The sequence below is a fragment of the Diadema setosum genome, chromosome 1 (genome assembly GCF_964275005.1).
Source record: "Diadema setosum chromosome 1, eeDiaSeto1, whole genome shotgun sequence".
Classification (NCBI taxonomy): Eukaryota; Metazoa; Echinodermata; class Echinoidea; order Diadematoida; family Diadematidae; genus Diadema; species Diadema setosum.
In genome coordinates, this window is record NC_092685.1 from 11,405,185 (window position 1) to 11,429,894 (window position 24,710).

The 24,710-nt window shown below is 37.3% G+C and overlaps 1 protein-coding gene across 1 annotated transcript in view; it reads left to right on the forward strand.

Annotated features, from left to right (window-relative positions):
• The first annotated feature begins 6,225 nt into the window (after positions 1-6,225).
• LOC140236839 (5'-3' exoribonuclease 2-like) overlaps positions 6,226-24,710 on the forward strand; it is a 100,810-nt gene continuing 82,325 nt past the window's right edge. The window contains exons 1-14 of the mRNA XM_072316779.1: positions 6,226-6,379; positions 9,043-9,170; positions 10,059-10,232; positions 11,202-11,313; positions 11,803-11,892; positions 12,528-12,600; positions 13,019-13,069; positions 19,921-19,938; positions 20,729-20,818; positions 21,962-22,011; positions 22,332-22,403; positions 23,259-23,312; positions 23,857-23,936; positions 24,619-24,676. Coding sequence (XP_072172880.1) covers positions 6,305-6,379; positions 9,043-9,170; positions 10,059-10,232; positions 11,202-11,313; positions 11,803-11,892; positions 12,528-12,600; positions 13,019-13,069; positions 19,921-19,938; positions 20,729-20,818; positions 21,962-22,011; positions 22,332-22,403; positions 23,259-23,312; positions 23,857-23,936; positions 24,619-24,676 — 1,125 coding nt within the window. The 5' untranslated portion in view covers positions 6,226-6,304. The remainder of the gene's footprint in view (positions 6,380-9,042; positions 9,171-10,058; positions 10,233-11,201; positions 11,314-11,802; positions 11,893-12,527; positions 12,601-13,018; positions 13,070-19,920; positions 19,939-20,728; positions 20,819-21,961; positions 22,012-22,331; positions 22,404-23,258; positions 23,313-23,856; positions 23,937-24,618; positions 24,677-24,710) is intronic.

Consider the following 24,710-nt stretch of genomic DNA (forward strand, 5'->3'; position numbering starts at 1 on the left):
TACTTTTTTAGTCTTTAATATAGCAGAATATGGTATAAAGATGAATTATTGTACGAAGAATGTGTGAACAGATTTAATATACCACACTTAACCCTATTCTAACTGGGCTATTTGAGACCAAGTTTTTACTGAGGGGGGGTCAATTTGATCCCCCCTTCAGATCTCGGCCGCCGATCATGCGATCGCCGCGAAATTTTGCCTGAAGATAGAGCTGGATGTAAACTACAAGATAACATGGTCATACAATAGAAGAATATTGCCTTTCTATTTTTAATAAATTAATTATGCAAATTTGTGCATGAAATCATATTTTCACCTATAACTCCATTAAAAAGACTGCAGGATTGCTAAATTTTTGTGTCAGAATTCCTCAAGACACATCAAACAATTTTCTTGAAAAAAATTAGCACAATCGAAATCAATTTCTTTTGTTTTTTATTGTTTTGTTAATTTCTTATGTATTTTTTTGTTTTTTCGACCTTTTGTTTTCTATTGTTCTTTTGCCAAAATTTGTTGCAGGCACTTTTTCAGGCTTATCTACACTAGAATTGATTAATTTCAATGGTTAAAAGTTGAAATAATCTAATTTATATCAATTTAACCAAAAAACACAATTTGCATTGGATTTGCACACGATATCATGAATTTGAGCTGTTTTTTGGTTGACATGCATATGCAAAACATTACGTAACTTCAAAACGGTGTACCCGGACGTCGCAAATTTGGTCTCAAAATATGCGGGAGACTTCAATGAAAAAAGTCGTGAAACGACGCGGCAAAATGTTTGCGCGTTGCGAAATCGCGGCGCGAAACGTCGAGGGGGGGGGTCAAATTGACCCCCCCCCTCCCCCCAGTTAGAATAGGGTTAAAGATATAAGAAAAGATGACTCAATCTACCATAGCGTGGTAGGGTTTTAACAGCATTGTTGCTGTATTTATTCATTCGTGCAGAAAATACTGTAATAACATATAAACATGTCGAACAAGGTTAAAGTGACAAAGTCATGGTTATAGGTGCAAGCATGCACTATGTGCATTGAGTACAGGCTCCCTATGAAGTATGTATTAAGATACACATGCAGTATACTATATGTGTATGTAATATGGTTGCAGTTACATTAATTTGTGATCTGAGTGATGAATTGCATTACTAAGGATGCTTTCATTTATATTTTCCAGCTTGAATAAACAATGATGAGAGGGGTAATTATCCAGTTCAAACTGCTCAATTGTACTCATTCTTGCTGACTGAACCCTCATGCTGTGAAAAGCTTGCCATGCATACTTTTACAGTGAGATATGTGTAGGGTTCAAACAAATGGTTCACTCAGTTTTGTCTTTGTCTGCTGCTATGACAATTTGTTAGATTAAGGTAATGTCCACTGTCCTTGTTGTTCCAAACATACATACAGTACACCTGTTTATGAATTTGAATCCACTACAGTAACCAAAAATCTATCTGTGACCAATGTCACCCAACCCTTGGAAATATGTAATTCAACAGACATTATACATAATCATATCAATATTATAGATAATCAGGAGATGATTATGTTATATGTGACAGATAATGGTTTCATTTTGATATAAACTAGGAATGGTATCTGTTGGACATTTTGCAATTAGCGTATTATTCGCAAGGCAGGAGAGATTTTGGAGAAAGTGTATGCAGTCACTTAAAACTAATGTTCATGTACAATATATCCTGTTTCTAAGGAAGTGTATATTTTGTGGACAATATGTTTATTGAAGATGATCAGCATTAAATCAATGTATATGAATTAATAAAAAAGATGGATACATGTGGAACAAGGCAATACACGCGTTATATGTACAAACAGAGCATCTTGATTCAAAGAGATATTGCTTCTTTGCATGTAGTACCATACATGTCTTGTTATTATGTCTTTGTATCTGTTATGAATGCGTTATGTATGCATTATTTATGCATTATGCCCTCGTTGAAAGACAATCATCCCCAACAAGGCTTGCATGATGTTCACCTTTGATGAATAATCATCAAATAAAAGCAATGTAAACAACATACACCCTTTAAATGTACATTGTCCAGACAACAATATTGACCATATCTGATCACAAGCAAATGCTTCAAACATTGATTTATCACGTAACTTCAACAAAACTACTCATCTCTCAGAGTCTACAATTCATCTGCATGTCCTTTATTTAACTTGTACTTGTACATCGATTCATAATTATTTCCCAGCAGTTCACGCTCTGTAGTCTTCCACTCAACTTCTGCCTGTATTATACATACATACATCAACGCCGACTCGTACACTCTGCATTTACAGGTGTATAGTAGCTTGTGTTTTGCACATACTCGACCATCAACGTCTTTTAGTCATAAGGCTATTCAATTTGACAGTGCTTACTCTATTGTCCAGACGTCAGATTTGTTTCCGACTATGTTGTTAACACTTAAAAACTCTTGTATTAAAAGCACTTTTCAACTTTGGAAGGCGACAGACACAAATACACACAGGCTTACTTCTCACCAGACTGAAAGAAAACAAGACCATTGCCAGCATACGGAAGTGTGAAGGTGAATTCTGGACTAGTGAAAATTAATCTAATAAGGAAGGCTATATGAGCACAACTGTGAAACTTTGAAACTTTGATTCCAGGTCGATAAGATTGAAGAAAGTCGTGAATTGTAAAGCTTTGCTAGCATTTTTTGAACAGTCAATAATAGCAAATGATAAGTCAGTTGATAATGTCATTGCATTTTTACTTCATTGCCTCATAGTTTCTAGACAAAATTGTGAAATTTGCTTTTTTTTTCTTGTTCAAACACATTTATGCCAAAGTCTCAAAACATGATATATTTAACTGTTCATTATTTTGAAGTTATTCAGCCAAGAGTACTAGAAAGTTTTATACACTTTGATAACCTAGAATCACCACAATCTTCATATTATGTAATATGATTTTTGTTTGTATTATGTTGAATTGCTAAATAAATAGATAAATAATGATAATGATAATGATAATAATTATAATACTAATAATAGAAAAAGAGTTTGATCTAAGGGTCAATAGCCTCTCCTCCCCCCCCCCCCCCTTTCATCTCCAAGTAGAACCCTAGGAAAGTGATTTAAAAAAAAAAAAATCTTTATGTGTATATTTTTTAAAATAATTTTTGCAATTCTTTGGTTGTTCTGCATTTATCTTCGAAAGCCAAAGAAATGTGTGTGTGTGCTTGTGCGTGCGTGTGTGTGCGTGCGTGTGTGCGTGTGCACTTGCGTAAGGAGGTGCAGAACCCATAGCATTCATTTTTTTTTTAACTCTTGATTTTGTTTGGAAAGGAAAAGATCATATAAACATATGAAGAGAGTTATAATGTATCAGGATTACAAAGATGGTGGATTGACGATGGTAAATCTTGAATTGTTTGTAAAAACACAGAGGGTCATTAGACTCCTGTAAGTAGGAGAACAAAATATTTTGATCATAGGTTTAGGTTGGTAGGGGGTAGAAGAATCTTTTTTTTTCAAATATATATGTATATAATATATATATATATATATATATATATATATATATATATATATATATATATATATATATATATATACATATATAATGGTATTATTATCCGCGTGTTGAAATAAGAGCATGAAGACGATGAAGACAAACAAGTTGACATAATGCATTAGAATCCAACTTCATTTATTTGTAAACCAAATTTTCGACTCTTGCACGGATCTTCCCTGTTACCCCGAGGAAGATCCGTGCAAGGGTCGAAAATTTGGTTTACAAATAAATGAAGTTGGATTCTAATGCATTATGTCAACTTGTTTGTCTTCATCGTCTATATACATATATATATATATACATACATACATATATATATATATATATATATATACATTATATATGTGAGATATAAAAAAGGAAGGAGAAATCGGTGCGTAGCTTTGACATCATTATTCCTCTTACTGTTCCTCCTTTTCGGAAAAGCGCAAGAGTTGAAAAATTGGTCTCCGCCGGGAATTGAACCCGGGTCTTTGGCATGGAACGCCAACGCCTTAACTGTTCGACCACGGAGACGTCATAGCGATTCAGGCAGACCCAAGCTCGAATACCCGACGGACCAACCTTTCAACTCTTTATGCGCATGTTCCTTTTTGGGGCAGAGAGTTATGAATAACAACCAGCCGCATGCCTCAGCTGGATCTGCAATGAGATTCACGTAGCAGTGAATTGGGATAATGTCACCCCTACCTACAACAGCCTTTTGGCTTCTCCTGAATAATTTTGCATATTGATGTGAGATATATGAGAAAGGAAGGAGAAATCGGTGCATAGCTTTGACATCATTATTCCTCTTACTGTTCCTTCTTTTCGGAATCGAACCCGGGTTCGATTCCCGGCGGAGACCAATTTTTCAACTCTTGCGCTTTTCCGAAAAGGAGGAACAGTAAGAGGAATACACACACACACACACACACACACACACACACATATATATATATATATATATATATATATATATATATATATATATATATATATTTATATATGTATATATATATAAATTAAGGCATCTTTGCTTATCTAGAAAATGTTACAGGCCTGGCAAGATTTACACACCTGCAGAAATTTTGAATAGGGAAAAAATAACCCAGTCACATTCAAAAATAAAGATATTTTTGTTTAAAAGGATCAATCACTTATTTTCAAAGAACAGGTTTAACCAGTAAAAATATCACATAACACACTGGAGCCTCTAGGACTATATGTTTTATTCATTCACATCTATTTTGGAATTGCGCCAAAATCATGGAATTTTGTATTTTGAGGTAATAGGATTAAGGAAATAAAGCAGATTGGCAAGATATACACATCTGGGGAATAGATGGAACTTCTATGGAATCAAATGGTGTTTGTTTGTTTGTTCATTTCCATATCTGAGAAGATGGCTGGATAGCCCATATTCAGCTACATTAAGCTGGTCTTCCATGGGGTCCAGTTGGATGTGAGGTGGGACCACTTCACCGGGTTAAACACCCTGCTCTTTGCGATGAATGAATGAAGCGGGATCTTTTACGTGCATGAGTTGTTACTCTCTCATACACGGGACCTCCATTTTATGTCCTATCCGAGGGACAGAGTGTTTTGCCTCTTGCTAGAGGGGACGGTATGTTTACACACAACATTGCTCAGTCCAGACTCCGGTCTGGACATCATCATCCCTGATACGGTCATTCTTATAATTTAATTTATGATATACTACATGTATAGTATATTTGCAGAATTAGAGAAAACATTAGTTACATATTGTGGGGGAAAAAAAAAGAGAAGAAAATTGATTAAAAGCCTATCAGGGCAATTACCCCTGAGGGCAATTAACCCTGGCTAAATACTGCTTAGTAATAAGATTAGAGTAAAGATTAGGGTTTGGATTAGGTTTGGGATTAGGATAAGGGTTAGGGTCAAGGAAACAGGGAGAGATGAATATGGAAGGTATTTGATTGCTTGGATGATTGCAAAGGTATATTGTTAGGAATGGTAGTTAGGGAGAATTGGTTCAGGGATGAGTCTTATTTGAGATAGGACAAAAGTTCCGTCTTTCATTTTTTTTTTTCTCTCTCTTTTTTTAAACGGTTGGTGCATGCAATTGATGTAAATGGAAAATGAGAAGTGTGTCGCATTATTGTGACCTTTGTTAATTTCTGTTTCTAAGAGCGGAAATGTTCTAGGCCCTATCCGTTATGTTGAGCAGTTCTATCAAATTGTATTGTTGTTTTTTGGTATTATTACTATGAATAGAAGTGAATGAACTGTAACACAGAAAAAAAGAAGAAATCACGTTTCCGCCAAATTAATGTAAGAGATCAGTAATTGCCGTCAGGAATAGTGACGACTTCAGACAGGAGTCTGCCTCATAACGCCAAGAAAAGTAGCTTTATTCGCGTGAACATGTCGATTTCGAGTCATAAATCGTTCCCATTACAAAAAGTATTCAATGACCCTTAGGCTTATATCCCTGCCGATCTGATTCTCGAAGTTTGCATCTTTAAAAAACGCCCTCTATCGATTACTAATACACACACTGTGCATGCGATCCATCCATGCAATGCATGCTGCTTTTGGGATGCATAATTTGCGAAAGCTAAAAAGCTAGCGTCCTGTACTGTGCATGCATGCTGCGTGCGTGTTGTGTTTGTGACAAATTCACTTCTACGTGCTGCTGCAGCTGGGAAAAGCTTCAATCGTCCTCTGTCCAAAATTGAGAATCAGATTCTGTCGATTTTAAATCACAGGGCTCTCAGCAAAAATGGGAGTTCCAGCATTTTTCCGATGGCTCAGCAAGAAGTACCCGTCGATCATAGTTCACTGTGTGGAAGAAAAGGTAATTGTGTCGAGTTTTTAAGGCCCAGTCCCATTCATTTAGTTTTGTGCTTTTGGAAGTTAGTTTTTCAGTAGGAGAGTTGATCGTATCACATCTGACATGATCACCAGACGCTTTTTTTCCTTTCTTTTTTGTGGCTCTGAATTACGTACTTAGAGGATGAAATTTCGGTAAAAATAGCACCAGTTATTCACAAAGTCCTGAAAATTACGAATTCGGCAAAATTATTCACTCCGATTTTTGGAAAATAGACTTCAAATACTTCTAGAATTACATTAACCCTGTTAGAGTGTTAAAACCACCAGTTTTCGGACACTTAACTAAGCTTTTCTGCAAATTTATTCACCTCAAATATTGTTCTACTTACAGAATTATATCTACAACATTGCATGTTAAAATTAAAGTCCCGGTTTGCGGCCGCATAAAGGTTTTTCTACTGTGAAACGCAAACTTGCAAATTGCTTTTAACCCAGGTTTATAGAGGCCTAACGGCGTTAGAGACATCTACCTAGATATCTAGTGTCTACAGGCGTGTTAACCTGGAAACATTAAACTGCACATTACTTGAATATGACACCATTCTGAAGCAAATAATTTTCACACATTATGTAGGACCTACTCGTAAAAGAATCCCACAAGGACTGGAACAATCATCCCCCAGCATTCCCACTGGCACTGATTCCCACTGATCAGTTACTAGTCATCCCCTTTAAGAAGTGCCGAAAATGAATTTTTTGATGCGAGATGTCATCATTTAAGTGAGAAAATTTCAGTTTTGTTGGAGATTTTTTCCACATCATCGGTTGATTTTTGTAGATTGGCAGTGTGTTAGTGAACGTGTGGTATACGTGTATAAAGTGTGTCGCTGTGTTCAGCGTTATATTACCAAGTATATGCTGTAGTGGCCACGAACCGGTGCTTGGCGAGTCGGCACTTGTATTCAACTCCTGTACTGGGAACATTTAGTCACTGCATTGGCACTTACAGAGATTTTATTTTCTTTTGTTTTTGAGGATACCATCACACTCTGAGCTTGCAATGAGTGCAAAATCCCCCAACAGATCGGCGTACTCCATTTAATATGTACATGCATTACCCAATAGAAATTCTCTGGGAAGTTTCTTGCGGAAAGGTCAAAGGTCAAAAGGTCACATGAAAGTGCTAAATTCCACTTCTTCTTCCATATCTCGAAAGTGACCCAAGGTATCATCATGAAACTTAATACATAACATATTGTATTTATGCATGTTCTACCTGTCAGTGATTCTCTTGGGAATTTTGTGGTCGTAGGGTTAGAGTCCAGGCTACAATGCTAAAATTTTACTATTTGATACTGAAATTATACTTTTTCTCCATACCGGTCCTTGAAAATTACTCAATGCGTAAACTTATGAAAAGGTTAAAAAAAGCTGCACTGTAATAAAGTCTACAATGTACAGATGTAGTTCCGATCGCATGAACTCCTGTTTATTCAAAATGGGCATTAGTGAAAGACGCTGTACTGTTTGCACATGCTGCATATACGAATCTTCGTTTTGGGTAAGTTGTGAATTGTGTATGTCAGTATCGATAACATAGAAATGAAGTCTAATTAATGAAGATTGTCTTTACTGCGTTTGAGGTGACAAAAATGATGTTCGCTTTGTGTTCGCTTTGTTGTTGTGCACCATACTGGTACAGCCCTACAGCGACTGGGATGTGGATAGTTAAGAAGAACCATGCATTATGGAGGAGGCATGCCAGTCGCCATAGTGACATTTCTAGTTTTTTTTATGCTTTACTTGCCAGTGATGGTGTGACTTTCGGCACAAATGATATGTGTATGTTTTCTTCAGACTGCTTGGAACAGCTTGCGCAGGAACTCTAATCTGAGCTTCCTCTGGTCTTTCAGTGATGATTGTAATGGATATTAAAGAGGATTAGACAGCGACAATGGTCTGGCCAGTCCCAGAGTTTCTTGTTGATTCATGTACTCATCTACATTGAGAAAGCTTTGAGCAAGCTTTGAGCTTCTTCTTTCTTTCTTTTTTTTTTTTATCCTTTGTGCCCACTTTTGTGTATGTATTGTAGGGTCTCAAACAAAGCTATATTGCTGTCACATGTAAATCATCCAAGCAGTCCAGAGATTTCACACTTAACTACCCATCACTAAAATTTACAATTGAGAGGACCAGCAATTGTTAACCAGTCGAAACCCATCATATCCAGGAAATTTTGCCTAAAAAATGATCATCCTATCATTATAAAACTGGCACCTCTGCCCTTCAAAGTTGTAGGGGAGTGGACACATGGATTTGCAGCACAATGATTGTGTGTAAGGAATTTAAAAAAAAAAAAATCTGCGTGTTTGACAAGTGTCAGACTCAACTCTTGATTCAGTAAGCTTCATTTAAAATATACACATCAGACTCATCCATGTAATTCAATGTTTGACTTTATCCTATCATCAAACATCAAATAAAAAATATGATATCACATTATCACACACTGTAGTCATATTCTTACATTGTAAGTACCAGTCCATAAACCTACAGTTTGTCTTTACTAACTGTTACTAGTGTTGGTTGTCTTTAAAAAGCAAGGGTTAGCATTTTTGTTTCCGTCATGTCCTAGAAATCAAGTATCATGCTGTAATTGTTTCTCTGTTCACTCTGTACATCAAGGTCAAGGAGGTTGATGGAGTCAGGATTCCACCCGACACGACCAAGCCCAATCCCAACGATGTTGAATTTGACAACCTCTACCTTGACATGAATGGTATCATTCATCCCTGTTGTCACCCTGAAAACAAGTCAGTATTTCTATCAAGTACCGTATTGTAATACCAGTAACCCTTGTAACCCACTATCTTCTATCCCTAGCATGGATTAAGTAATAAAATGCAATCAGGAGAGAGCTTTTGATATTTGCTTTCCATCAGGTATCTCCAGTTATATGATTTTTACCTCATTTATCGTAAAATCTCTGTGTTAGATTTGTCCTACATTAGGGGTAGATATTATTGTTTTGTTTGTATTGAGGCCCCACCTCTCTCCCAGGGGCACTGGTGGCAATCCATTTGTCAGTAAGCAACATGTCTTTGTTTTGTATCTTTTTTTATTTATTTTTATTTTTTTCACTCTCAGTACTCTGCACACCTGGGACACTTCAAGTATCTATAATGTTTACACACTAGGCCAAGCATGATGGGGAGTAATTTTACTCAGACGTCTTGTCTCATCTTGAGGGATATTATATGCAGAAGCAAGCAGTTCCTTGGGTTCATTCTTCTTGCTGCTAACTACCTCTAGATGCTGTTGAATGAAATTCCTCACAACCACATCTGTTTGTATATTTGCTTATTTTTTTCCTGTGGTATATGCAATGACTGTCACTTGATTTCATAGATGAGCCCAGGTTGTGTAGTGATGTTACACTGTCATGTCTAATGCCCTTTTTTATTTGCTATTTTGTTTTTTTGAGCAACAGGTATGTTATTTTGAGCACTTTAAATGATACTCCACCAGTTTTATAAGATTGATTCAGGAGATCTGCTTTTGTGCAAACAATTTCCATCATATATATATTCATATTTTTTCCCATACTCTTACTCATGCACTAATTGTTCCCAATCACCTTTATTCTACATGAGAGGACTCTTTTTGTTTTTGTTTTTTTATTTATTTTTTTTTTGCAACAGGCCAGCTCCGAAGAATGAGGATGAAATGATGGTCGCTATTTTTGAGTACATCGATCGCCTGTTCAGTATTGTGCGCCCGCGTCGCCTCCTGTACATGGCAATTGATGGAGTTGCACCTCGGGCGAAGATGAATCAGCAGCGGTCGCGACGTTTTCGGGCGTCGAAAGAGAGCAGGTGCATTGTGCAAAAATACCACATAAACTAAGATTTTTTAACCCATTGAGGATGAGTCCTGAGTTTACACGGGCAGGTGTCTATGAGAAATGCGTGTTGTAACAACATCAAACTGTCCTCAGTGGGTTAATGCAACACACAGCTAGGAGTACAGTCAGCCTTGCCTATGTCGACCTCACACAAGTCAAAAAATTGCCTTGAGAAGTTGAAGGAAAATTCTAAACTGGATTGATCATATACATGTGTTAATTCTATGTGTAAGTTGACATTCATGTAAGTGGAAGGATTCATTATTGTCCCTTTGGCTTTGACTTAGGCAAGGTTGACTGTCTCGGATTCATTTATATGAAATTTTGTGAAGCTCACCATGGTCGTGTCTGTGGAACAGAATATGAATGAGATGCGAGATATGTGTTTTACACATACTTTGTGTATTTTGCAGTAAATGGGTGATGTCATGACTGATGTCATATGAAGTGTAATTGCTTGCTTGTTAGAACTTGGCAAAGTGCCTCTAGCAAGAAAATTATTTTGCTTGGTCACTCTTCATTTTAGAGCATTTTAGATCAAACCAGGACCAATTGCAGGATTGCACTTTGAGTTGTCAGAGATATGCATGCATTAGTGACAAGGGTCAATTAATCAAAGAAAAGAAAGACTAAGGAAATCACATGAAGAGTTTTAACCAGTGCCGTGACTCCAAGGAAACAATTAACACAACGAGAGCAACAACTGTGAGGACAACTGAAATATATGCTGCATTTTGTGTAACAAATGATGTATTTGATACGAAAATGTTACCAATTTGTTGAACAATCAATCTACTTTAGTGCATCTTGTTGAACTCGGTGTTGCTTGACCAAGCCGTAACATAGTCATTGCTGTGAAACAGATGTGCAAACATGAATTTCTGTAGTAATTACAAGCACTGTCTAATTTTGTTCTCCCTCCATATTCAATTATCGACAGAGACAAAAGAGAAGATGAGGCGAGGATTCGTGCAGAGATTGCTGATCGTGGTGGCTATCTGCCTCCCCCCAAACCTAAGGAAAGCCACTTTGATAGCAATTGCATCACACCGGTGAGTGATACATGATATCAAGATTGTTTGAGTATCAAAATTTGGTAGACATATTGACATCTCTGACAGTTTCCATATTTATTTCATCTTCTTTCAAGCAAGCTCTAGAGGATGTTCTGCATGCAAGAAACCATAACGCCCATTCTGTGGCTTGCAGGGGGTTTCCATGCTCTTCTGAAGATATATTCTGTAATTCTTCCACTAGCATCATGATTATTTGTCATTATTCATTGCCATGATTGTATCAGACACCCTGTTTGGATCATTCATAATGCTACATTAGAGAACTGTTGCAAGCGAGGGGAACAATCTATTGAGAAGCATGACAGTCACTAAAAACAAAGACATGAGAGTAGAAGAAATTCAATCGCTTTCAATTTTCATCATCAGTTTGTCCACCTTATTTGTGCTTCTTTTCTTGTTGTTTTCCTGTGTTCTTCCAATATGTGCTTCCTTGAAAGTCCATTTCCTGTAATTTCATACTCACAGGGGACAGAGTTTATGTTCCGCCTCGCTGACTGCCTTAGGTATTACGTCACAGACAGGCTGAACAATGATCCGGGATGGAGGAATATCCAGGTATATTCATCACAAGAACTAATATTCATGTTGCATCACACAACACTGTGTAATAGCTTCATAAAATATGGAAGAGCACACGATGGTTCTGTCATGTCATAAAAAAAGAAAGTCATATAGGATGTTTTTATTGTTATTAATGAAAATTGCTCAGCATTTTATTTTTGAGGTCACTTGTTGGTGTTTGCATAGCTTGATAAGAACAAAAAACAACAACAAAAAACAACAAAAAAGAGCTGAGTGAGCTTTGATTTTTCTAATGGAGGAAAAAAAAGCAACAACACTCAAGCAGAAAAGATTTGAAAATTACACTGTTACTGTAAAATGTCTATGGACAGATAATTATTCTAGTAGCTCATTTCTGGATGGGTTATTCTGAGACTCGGGTCTATGGGAAAAATTGGTGACGGTAAATATGGTCACCATGAGATTTTTACATTTGGAGGCACTGTGTTGGTCACTGACTGCTTTTTTTTTTTCTGGCTTTATTTTTACTCAATATCAGAGAAACTTGTAGCATGCAGCACCATATAGCTCAAACATTGTTCAGCAATTTTTTTAGTCCTGATCTCTTGGTGGAGACTAGGCTAACATAGGCTTCTCATGATTCTTTTAAAAAATGTATTCAACCACAGGTCATCTTGTCAGATGCCAACACACCGGGCGAAGGTGAACACAAGATCATGGACTACATTCGTCGACAGCGAGGTGGGTAATTTTTGTTGCTTTTTTTCCGGCTTTCCATTGGTATATTGTCATTTTTTTTTATTCGCAACAGAATTGATTTACTATGTTTGCTGCATTGCCCTAGAGTTCCTTGTGCTATCTGTGTAGGCCACTCTTATTTCTAATCAATAATTTGTATTTTTCAAATTCTTTGTGAGGGTATCTCCATTTGCAAACTTTAATTACTTTGATGTTGTCCTCCAGTCTAACCTCACTCACCGAAAAGGCTTTTAATGGTAGATGTCATGCCTGATAAAATTTGTTAGAAAATTTATACAGTGACGTAACTTTTGATGATGTGAGGTCCTCTACCGTGAGGGAGATATTCTTCTTCCAGTGGGAGAGGACAGTGCTGATTGCAATGTCGTAAACTGACGATAGTTTGTCTTCCATCTTACAGCAAATCCTGACCACGACCCGAACACACACCACTGCCTCTGTGGCGCAGATGGTAAGTACGATCAGATATTCAAATTTAATTTTGCTTTTACAGTACGACCCTGTCAACTGTATGCTTGTGTTTCAAAAATTACAGAAGGTATTTGTTCTCCAGAGAAAGTTCGTAAGAAGGAAGGTGAGGTGAAAGTGAAATGTAGCCCAAAGTCCTCTCTCTTCAGACTAATTTCTCCTGTAGATGAGTATAATGATTGCCTGACTGGCAGAAGGGACCTAGCATGAAATTTCGCCCCCAAAATCAAAGGTTGGTTTCTGACATAATTCAACAGAGTTTTGAAAGCTCTTTCATGGAATGGAACTATCTTTACTTTTTGATTTTTAGAGAGTGCAAGCCTTGAGGCCCGTCTGTCGGGCAGACAGTGACACACAGACACAAATTATACAAAGATGATTTCATACTCCCTTCTTGTAATGCAACATTTTTGTTTCAAATGGGCCATTAAAAAAAAGAAAAAAAAAGAAAAAAAATCTTCATTTCAGTCATTTTCCTGAACAGCAATTTGTTTATAGCATATTTTAACATATTTTGAAACTGTAATTGTGTAGGTCATTATCAATGTTGTGTTTGAAAGTCTTTTACGTAATGGTTGAATAGCAGTGACAGATATGACAAAGTTTGTACCAGAGGTGTGCACATTTCTTGTGTGTAGCACATTACTGTATAAAAGAATATGTGGACCAAAATTTCCTGAACTGATAAGTGCAGTACCACAAACAATGATGCTTTTAAGGCATTGATATGCCTCAACCTTAGGAAATACCCAGTCTCAATTGCCTTTCATTTTCACATCTTTACATCCCAATGAGGATATTTCTCACCTTTTTATGCCTCCGCCACGAAGTGGTGCCGGAGGCATTATGTTTTCAGGTTGTCCGTCCGTCCGTACGTCCGTCCGCATTCGTTTACGCGATGACTGGAATTTTACCAAACTTGGTCCAAGTATAAAGTATGATGGGGCAATTACTTGATTAGATTTTGGGTGAAATCGGCCGAAGGTCAAAGGTCAAAGGTCAAGGTCAAATCATGAAATTGTATCCGTTTACGCGATAACTCAAGACTGGATTGAGCAAATTTCACCAAACTTTGTCTGAGGATGATGTATGATGGGGCAATTACATGTTAGTTTTTTTAGTGAAATTGGACAGAGGTCAAAGGTCAAAGATCAAGGTCAAATCCTAAAATTTATCTGTTTACGTGATAACTCAAAACTGGATGAAGTAGCTTTCACCAAACTTGGTCCAAGGATGATGTATGATGGGGCAATTAGTTGAGGAGATTTTAGTGACATTGGCAAGAGGTCAAAGGTCAAAAGGTCAAGGTCAAATGCTAAAAATGTTGCTATTTCCCCCATATCTATGCAATGCCCGAAGGTATTTTATTGAAACTTAGTGTAGACATGAACTACTGCGTAAAGATTCTCCAGAGAGATTTTCATGTCATAAGGTCATAGGTCAAAAGGTCAAAGGTTAGGTGAAAATGTTGCAATTTCACTTTTCTCGCAAATGGTTTAATGTATCTTCATAGAACTTGGTACATATGCATGTACTGACTGGCAGGGATTATCTAGGGAATTTAGGGGTCATGGGTCAGTATGTAGTCAGGGGTGAAAGGTCAAGGTCAACTCCTCAAAATTTTACTCTTTCCCTCATATACTAGTGTATATTCAATGCTTGCATTATTAGTTTTAAAACTTAATATATACATGTTGTATTACCTAATGGAGATTCTCCGGGAAATTTCCAGAGGTCAAAGGTTAAGGATCAAAGGTTAGGTTTAAATGAAAAAAAAAAAATCTATTTTGTACTGTAATTACACTCTTTCTTCATACCTTGAAAAGTACTCAATGCATAAACTTATAACAGGGTCGGTCAGAAGTCAAGTAAAAATCCTCAATCCCCCAAATATGTTTACCTGCACTCTTAGACAATTATAGCAAACCCAGTTTGAGGAAAGTGAACGTTCATTCAATACATTTCTGACAAACCTGTCATATCAGTATTTTGCCAGTTATGTGAAACTGTCATCACACATTGTGAAGACATTGTACTATACACCTATTGGGAGAATCATGCATTATGGTGGAGGTATCAGTCGCCATAGTGACATTTCTAGTTTAAAATGTGATTTTCAGGGTATTGGTACACTTTAACATAAATGCACAGGAAGGATAGTACACTGTTAGCACAATTCCCGCCATGGTGTCAATCTTATGGTAGTGCTCTGATCCAGCACCTTACAATGTAGCACATCATTATGAAGGTCTTGGTTTCACTTTATTCTGACTTTGGGAATTTGTGATGATGTGTGCAAAGGAAACAAGCCAAATAGCTCTAAAACACACACACACACACACACACACACACACACACACACACACACACAAATCCAACTCAGTAAATTGTTGATGGTTTTGCAAGCTCTGTTTGATAGCCAACTGTATGTTTTCCATCTGAAGAGGGCTGCATACCTCTACAGAGTTCATAATAACAAGCAATGAGTCATTGAACTGTACATGTCTTTCAAGTATTGTTCAATGGTGTGATCTTTCTCCATTGGCTGGTTCAATCAAGTAGCATACTGTACACATGAATGTATGTCATTTATACATGCATAAAATTTGCTATGTACATATATGAATGACCGCAGATCTGACACCGTAACAGAATGCCTGATCACAATTATATATTCATATATAATAATATATATATTCACATACATTGTATATATTCATATATTCATATAATCATATATTCATATATTCATATATTCATATATTCATATATTCATATATTCATATATTCATATATTCATATAGTCCTATATGTAGTATGGACCTGTTGATCATTTGTGATTATTTGTAATTATTTGTAATTATACAGTTACAGACAAGCCTGATTTCACATAGACCATGTACAAAATACAGCCGGGCCAAAGGCGGGGCCTAAGGCCGGACCCAAGGCCACGGGCCTTAGCCCGGAACCAGGGGCCCAGAGCCCAAGTGGGCCCAGGCCCAGGGGCCCATAGCCCAAGTGGGCCCAGGCCCAATGGCCCAGGGGCCCACGGGGCCCAAGGCCGGGCCGAGGCCAGGAGCCTAAGTGCTGGCCCAAGGCAGGGGGCCCAGCCAGGGGCCACCAGACTGAGACCACTAAGAGTACCAGTCATGACTTGCTGTGATAATGATGTGACAGGCCTGTGCATACACATATTATGTAAATACACTGTACAGGGCTGTGCATATTATGTAAATACACTGTGCACTAACTATACACAGTCATGACTTGCTGTGATAATGATGTGACAGGCCTGTGCATACACATATTATGTAAATACACTGTACAGGGCTTTGCATATTATGTAAATACACTGTACGCTAACTATACACAGTCCAGTCGCTGTATAAAGCGCGACAGGGCTGCACCTGAGCAGCCCACAACACAGAGCAAACACAAAGCAAATTTTATGATTGCATTTAGTTTTGATACTTGACATCATTTTTTGTCACCTCAAATGCATCAAAGACAATCTTTATTAATGAGACTTCATACCGTACCTGTTTTCCTGGGGTTATTTGTGGGAATTCTCCGATCTGGGTACTATTCGCAAATCTAACAACATGTGAAAATATCAACTCCTGATCATGTAACGTGCATGTGTACATTTCTGTGTTCACTGCTGTATTCCATGAACATGAATTCAACAACTACTGTTATATCCTGTAATATGAGCTGCCAGGACAAAACTCACATACGCTCTGATTCTGTGTAGCAATCACTTTCAAAGCAATGTATTGATACATTTCTGCCAGCTAAAAATTCTTAAATGTCGGTTCACCCATGTGAACGGGTACAGAAACTGAAGCCTAGGTGGTGGGTTAAGCAGAATTGCTGCTGTCCTTACAGTCCCACTCATATGTTTTCATGTTAGTCTAATGCTAGTTTGTGGCAATAAGAGAGTGTGCCAAGCAGTTTGCCAAGCAGGGATTCAGCTGGATGTCGAAAGTGATTAGCCATTCTGATACTTGAATTTAACAATACCATTTAACAATTCCATACCACCTAAAACCCCAACCCTATCAAATTCTTTAGAATTTCTGCTATCAAAACAATGATAGGATAATCTGCAGATAAAGTAGATTTTTTCTGTCACAAATCTGCTGTTACTGTGTTATTACCTCCGCCCAGGGGGAAGGTTATGTTTTCGTTACCGTTGGTTGGTTTGTTTGTTAGTTAGTTTGTCTGTGTGCAAAATAACTCAAAAAGTAGGTAACGAATTTGGATGAAACTTGCAGGAAAGGTTTAGATTGATACAAGTAACAGATGATCAAATTTTGTTAGTGATCTGAGAATTTTGGAGGAATTTATGAAGGATTTTTGATATTTTGGCAGGTAGGGTCAATGAACTTGGGAGTTCAGGCTGCGCGTATTTGAGGTTTGCATGCGCGCACTAGTGCGTGCTCTAGTTTCTGCTAGGGCGAGGCGCGCCCTGCAGCTGAGGGTTTATGACGTAACAAAGGCTTCTATATTGGGAAATTGGGCGACTTTCAGCACACAATGCTATAAGTGTGTTTGGGTGGAAATCACTTCTATGGAAGAACAAGATCAGTGGTGGAAATGAGCTGCATGCTTGGTGGAGGTCTGCGCTCTCAGAGTGCTTCTGTAGTTTTGAATGTCTTCCTCTGTGAAAAATGTGAAATCAATGAAAGGAAAAAATATGGTACCTGGTAAATATTAATAGCTGTGCACATTATTCACACATGTACTACAATGTATACAATGTATGACAGTAGCATCGTATTCACTCACAAAAAACACTGATACATGTAAAGGAGTTAAAGAATCAGCAGACATAGTTTCACAAGATGTATTGCAGAGTTCAATTAGTATTAGTATTAGTATTATTATTATTATTATTATTATTATTAGTAGTAGTAGTAGTAGTAGTAGTAGTAATAGTAGAAGTAGCAATGATAATAATAATGATAATAGTGGCTACTTGTATAGTGCACAGGTCCGCTTTTTAGTGCTCATGGCGCTTCATAAATGAAAAGATAGATATAACACATGTTCAAGCATGACAACAGAGAAGAAAATGGCAAACAACAACAAACACATACCAGATAAAGAATACAATTGTTCCGAACATTATAGACTGCAATTATAGTCCTCAGTGTGAGAGGAATAGGTAACGTTTTGAAGTTTGGATTTGAATGTTTCTGTAGATGACAATTATAGCTGTACACACAGAGAAAATGTTCCAGTTAAAGAGGAACGTAGTCATACAAAGTGTATGTATTTCACATTTTTCAGTATTTTCAATCTTTCATATCCATATGCAATGGGCATAATGGACTCATTTGCATATCATTTGCATAGTATGCTATCATGGGGTGTGAAAGTATGCTGAGTGTTGACATATAGGTCATCCACTCATTGTATCCCCCGAACAGAGTTCGGAGGATACTATGGATTTGGCCTCGTTGCACCGCGTCCGCCGCAGAGATTTTCTTGTGAGCACTCTACTGGCTGCAGTTCTTCTTAGATCATCTTCAAATTTGGCATGAAGGTGTGTTATGGTAAAACGAAGATGCCTATTGTTTTTGGTGATGGTGCCCTCGCTTCTTCCGTCTTTATACATGGAAAAAGTAAATTTAACAGGGTCTGTTTGTGTGTGCGACGCTGGCCTTGCTTCGTGACCAATTTTTTTTTATGCCTCCGCCAACGGAGTGGCCGGAGGCATTATGTTTTCGGGTCGTCCGTCCGTACGTACGTACATCCCATTTTGTTTTTGTTGATATCTCAAGAACCGTGTGGTGGTTTTACATCAAACTTGGTATGAGGGTATATCCTGGGGGGATAATACTTTGTTTGGATTTTAGGGTCACGGGGTCGAAGGTCAAAGGTCACAGGTTATTTTGTGAAAAAAAAAGTTGAAAATTCATGTTTTTCTCCATATCTCGCAAATGGTTCAAGGTATCTTCATGGAACTTAGTATATATGCTTGTTCCAATGGGCAGTGATTATCTAGGGAAGTTGGGGGTCATGGTTCAAAGGTCAGGGGTCAAAGGTCAAGGTCAACTCCTCAAAATATCACTACTTTCCTTATGGTTATGCAATGCCTGAAGGTTTTTTTTTAAAAACTTAATGTATGCATGTATTACCTGATATATATTCTGTGGGAAGTTTCTTGCCAAAAGGTCAAAGGTCAAAAGGTCAAAGGTCAAGTGAAAGTGTTGAATTGCACTTTTTCCTCCATATCTCAAAAGTAACTCAAGGTATCATCATGAAACTTACATATTTATGCATGTTCAACCTAACAGTGATTCTCTTTGGAACTGTGAGGTCAAAGGTCAAAGGCCAGGTTTAGATAATGCTATTTTCCCATTTGATACTGAAATTATACTTTTTCTCAATACCTTGAAAATTACTCAATGCATAAACTTATAAAAGGGTCAAAAGTCAAGTAAAAATCATTAGTTCCCCAATTACCTGCACTCTGACATTTCTAATCATTCATCCAATTGAACCTAGTTCTAGGAAAGTGAACATTCAGCACATTTGTGGCAAACCTGTCATTTTAATATTTTGCCAATTGTGTGAAACTGTCATCACACATTGTCAAGACATTGTACTATAGACCTATTAGGAGAACCATGCATTATGGCAGAGGCATATCAGTCGCCGTAGCGATATATCTAGTTTTTTTTTTTTTAATTTAACGCCAGGTGATTATATGTATAGTATGTTTCTGGTCACAATATATGACAAGGGATTGAAAAATGAAGATTATGGATAAGTGCATGAGTTAGGTAATGATTAATTGCGATTTTAATTTTTTCAAATCAACAGCTGATCTGATTATGTTGGGTGAGTACCATCAAACTTTTCATATTCTTCTCTAGTTTATCATATGTTCCTTTATCATGTTGTTTGTTGTGATTTTAAGCCTTGCAGGAGTATTACAGTACATACAACTGTGTATGGAAATAAACAACAGTTGCAAAGGGGTATATCCCAAACTGCTTCATGCTTTTTCTCAGATACCTTTCACTATATGTAAGCAAAGTCACAATGATGTCATGGGGGCTACCAAGTTCTTCAGGGCTGAAAGTTGTGCCTGCTCTTTGCATTTTATAGTGTATGTGCTTCTTGTATACCAATGGAAATTGCATGTGACTACTTTAATGCAATATGCATCGGTCTCCATGGAGATAGGTAATACATTATCATTCTCACAAAGAAATGTGAAGAGAACGGTTTGGTTAAGACTGCTTGCAGAAAAACAAACTGCTTCAATTTTGCCTTGTCCTTAATTTAGTCCACAGCTCGCTAGACGTTATATTGTATATGGCTTCTGTCTGCCATCATTGAATAAAGTTTGTACACATGAGTGTATTCACATACATCGGCATACAGACTTTGAAGAAAGATGTTTAAGTTGTCTGAATCATTGATGATTTTTGGTTTACTTTAAAGCAAGGAATGTGTCTTAGATATTCAACATGCACCCATTAGATTTACAGTTGTTTTTGGTTGTTTGTTTTTTTTTTTCACACTGGGAAAACAATGTTCTACATACTAAATCAGTGAAGACATTTTACCATGTGTCTTGTGTGATAGTTAGGAAAACAAAAATCTCTTCTGATCGTGTATGTAGGTCTGGCAACTCACGAGGTGAACTTCACCATCATTCGGGAGGAGTTCAAGCCAAACCAGAGGAGACCCTGTGAGCTGTGCAATCAGGAAGGTAAAAACGGTTACACTAACCTCACAATTCATATATATATTTTCTAGTAGTGGAATTTTTATCATTATTACCTCCACCAAAAATGTTATGTTTTTGTTGTCTGTGTGCCTGTTTGCAAGGTAACTCAAAAAGTTGGGGAATGGATTTCGATGAAATGTGCAGAAAATTTTGATCATGACACAGGGAATAGATGAGTAAAATCTGGTAGTGATCTGGGAATTCTTATGAATTTTTGAGAGACTTTTTTTAATATTTTGGCAAATAGGGTCATTGAACTCGGGAGTTCAACTGCGCGTATATGTGGTTTGCGTACGCCCACTGAAGCGCGTGGTTACTGGTCTGCTGCTTCAGGCGCTGTGCAGCGGGAAGCTGACATGATGAGGTAAACAGAAGGCTTCTTTATCATTTGGAAATTGGACGATTTTCATCATGCGTGTATTGACCGATTCTGTGACACGCTATGTGTATTTTTGGCATGGGCAGCGCCATTACTGCGGTGTATCAGCCGACCCCCCCTTCCCACTCCTCACCCCTCTCCCTACATTAGCACGCGCGCAGAATGAAAAACTGCTTTAGCCAATGGGCGTCTCGTACTGAGTGCGCGAATGCTTGCTTAGTGCGCGAACCTTTGTTACAAGTGCGCGATGAACATGTTGCCCGGGGGGTGGGGGAGAGCAGGGGGGGTCGGCTGAGACACCGCAATTTGAGCTCATGGCTGCGCCCAGTGCCATAAAATGTCTGCTGCCCTCAACGAACCCGAATCGGTCAATAGGTGGTAATGAGCTTGCTCTGGTGGAGGTTGGGTTGAAGGATTGGCCGAGGAGGCAAAAAAAAAACCAAAAACAAAACAAAGCAATACTAGAAAAGTACTCTCCAAGTGATGTGCTTTTGTAGTTATTTTTTTTAATTTTTATTCATTTATTTTTTATTTTTTACTGAACTAGTGTAATCACTTTTTACATATATTTGATGTCCAATTTTGTACTGTATTTTCATTAAGTGATAAAAGCAGCGTGTGTAACCCAATTTACTGTGTGTGTAAATCTGTTGTTGTTTTTCTTTATCTACTGCTGTCATCAGCCTCACCCGTCGTGATGTGTTATATAATTCTGTAATTTTTTACTTTTATTTCTCTCTGTGCAGGTCATGAAATGAAGGAATGCCAGGGTCTGCCAAAGGAGAGGGCAAATGAGGTGAGAAATTGACTGTAATCAATGTGAGTCCAAGTTTAAAGCTGAAATTGAAGCAGAACAACCATTTCTTGAATTTCCATGAGGACCTCATTTTTAAATGTTTTTTCGTTGTAAGGCATCAGCCATAGAACAACAAAATTCAGCAATTTTTTTTTAAAGTATAGTCACTGACAAGTGTCCTATCAGAGAATGAGCATTTTTCATATGTAGTCTTTTTGTTTGCTATGTGTATTCTGATCTTGCTCTTTAACTCTGGAAAGAAAATGTATTACATTCTGGTAATAGCTGAAATGGTATATTATGTCTTCTTCACCTCTCAGCTGGATACGGTGCCAGTCGCCATGGGAGCCGAAACAGAATTCATATTCCTGAGACTCAACGTTCTCAAAGAGGCAAGTAGATATTTTTTTTAAAAAGTGATTTTCATGCCATTTTTGATAAAACTGTCAACAAGGAGAAATGTTGGAGAAGCATATCCTGACCAGGTTTGGTATTGCAGGGTTTCTTTCTCGTAAAGTCAAAGTGAACTTTCATTCATTGTGTCCTAATTTGAAGCAGATGTCTACCAAGTTCTTCTTGAATCTCATAAAGTTTCATCTGTGGAGAGTGGCAGACATCAATGCGGTATATTCAGCCTTTTTTTTTTCTCTCAAATCCAATATCAATTAGACTATGCTAACCAAACCCCTGATAAGCTGTTCACTTTCATGTCAAATTTACCTTTCCTCTGTCATCTATGAGGTTGACATATGTTGGCAAATGTCATACTGGTGTGTCTTATGTGAACTTCATGTTATGACCATGAATTGACTGTTGCATTGTAATTTTCTGACATGTTATGGATGGATTGCATTTTGTACATAAATAGAATTTGAAATACTGTAAAAGTGGATATTTTGGCAGAACTAATTTAGTGCTTGGCCGAGTAAGAAGAGTTTCGTGTGTTTTTAATTCCGTGGAGTCAAGACATGAGCTACTGGAACTTATGGCAAGCAAAGATATTCGCGAGCTTTTATTTTTGTGCTAGTTTCTAGTTGTGTGAAATGCACAAAATTTTCACTTTTACAGTATTATGTGAACCTCCGTATGTTTACAAACTTGTGATGTATTGTGTATAAGTGCTCTCTCTAATTGTCAAGCTTGCTCAATATCTTTTTGATAAAACCATTTCTCTTCAGAAGACTAGTTCTCATCATGCAAATTGTAACTCATCTAGGTCATTGCTCTGAAATTCTCTTCTACCACAGTACCTGGAGAAGGAGCTATGGATGACTGGACTGCCCTTTCCATTTGATCTGGAGGTAAAATATAGGGAATCCCCCTTGAGGCTTTGTCTTGTGCAAATAACGATGTGACTTCATGTATATTTCTTACACATGACATTTTCGTATCATTGAGCTGATGACATATTGAATGTGTGGTAATGTTGGTGTGAGCAGATCATGAATGTCCTCTGTTGTTGTGGTAACAATAATTTGCATTTTGAAAAAAAGAAAATTACTGAATTTTATTCTCAGTCGTTGATATTTAAGTATTCAAACTAATGTGGATGAGCAAGATCGGAAGGAAATCATTTCTTTCTAGGAATATACATGTGCAAGCTGGAAATGAATCTTTGTGGGTTTGATGTGTTGGACTTGTACAATAAGATTCCACTTACTGAAGATATTGTGTCAGAAATATTATTGTTACGATCATTGTTATGGAACTTGTTGCTTTGTACTTTTTGCCTTTTAGTTTATGCTAGTACCTCAACAATAAAGCTTCTTCATGACATAATATCATTTGAAGCTTTTTTTTTTTTTATGCGTGGACCATCATTGGCAATCATTTCTTTCACGACAGAGGGCCATAGATGACTGGGTCTTCATGTGTTTCTTTGTCGGCAACGACTTTCTGCCACACTTGCCATCTTTGGAGATCAGGTAATCTATTTAAAGTCTCATTACCTACTCTTCACTTGGGGATGCTTTCTTGATGTGATATGAAATGTAGCTGCCCAATCTTTAGTGTAGAAAATATCAAGTTCTATTTTCTTGTATGTTTTCTTCAGACCAACATTTAATTCTTTCATTATTTTCCTAACATGATGATGCAAGTCTGGGCATATTTGACTTTCATGTAGTGTGTGGTGGAATAATATCTGAATCTGTGTTGAGTTCATGCGGTGTTGATATTTTATATATAATATATCTATCCTTGTTACAGGCTGATGTATGATTTTCAAGGAGCAAGTAGAAATGGTATTTAACAGGACATTCCCCACTGTTTAAATTTACAATTACAAAAGTATTTTGAATAAGGAAGGAGTACTTTTGTGGAGTGAGTGTGCAGCTATGAATAGATGCTATGCTGTAGCTCTATGTAATATTAAAAGTTACTGTCGACCATGTGAAAAGTGGCTAATTTTTTTGTTTTTTTGTTTTTTTTTGTGTCTTTCACTTGGAATATTTCAATACAGAGCTGCAGGAATTGTGCGTATTCTTGATAACATTTGCCATGATTTAATATCTACAAGTCACAGAAAATCAGTTCGGGGAGTATTTGCACTGAGTGTTCCAACTTGCATGTTTGTTTGTTTTTTCTTTACTTTTCTGATGCCTGAAGGGAGGGAGCAATTGACCGTTTGATACGCCTGTACAAGAAAGCTGTTTACAAAACCAAGGTAAGTGGATTTGAGGCTACTTGCCCAAGGCTGC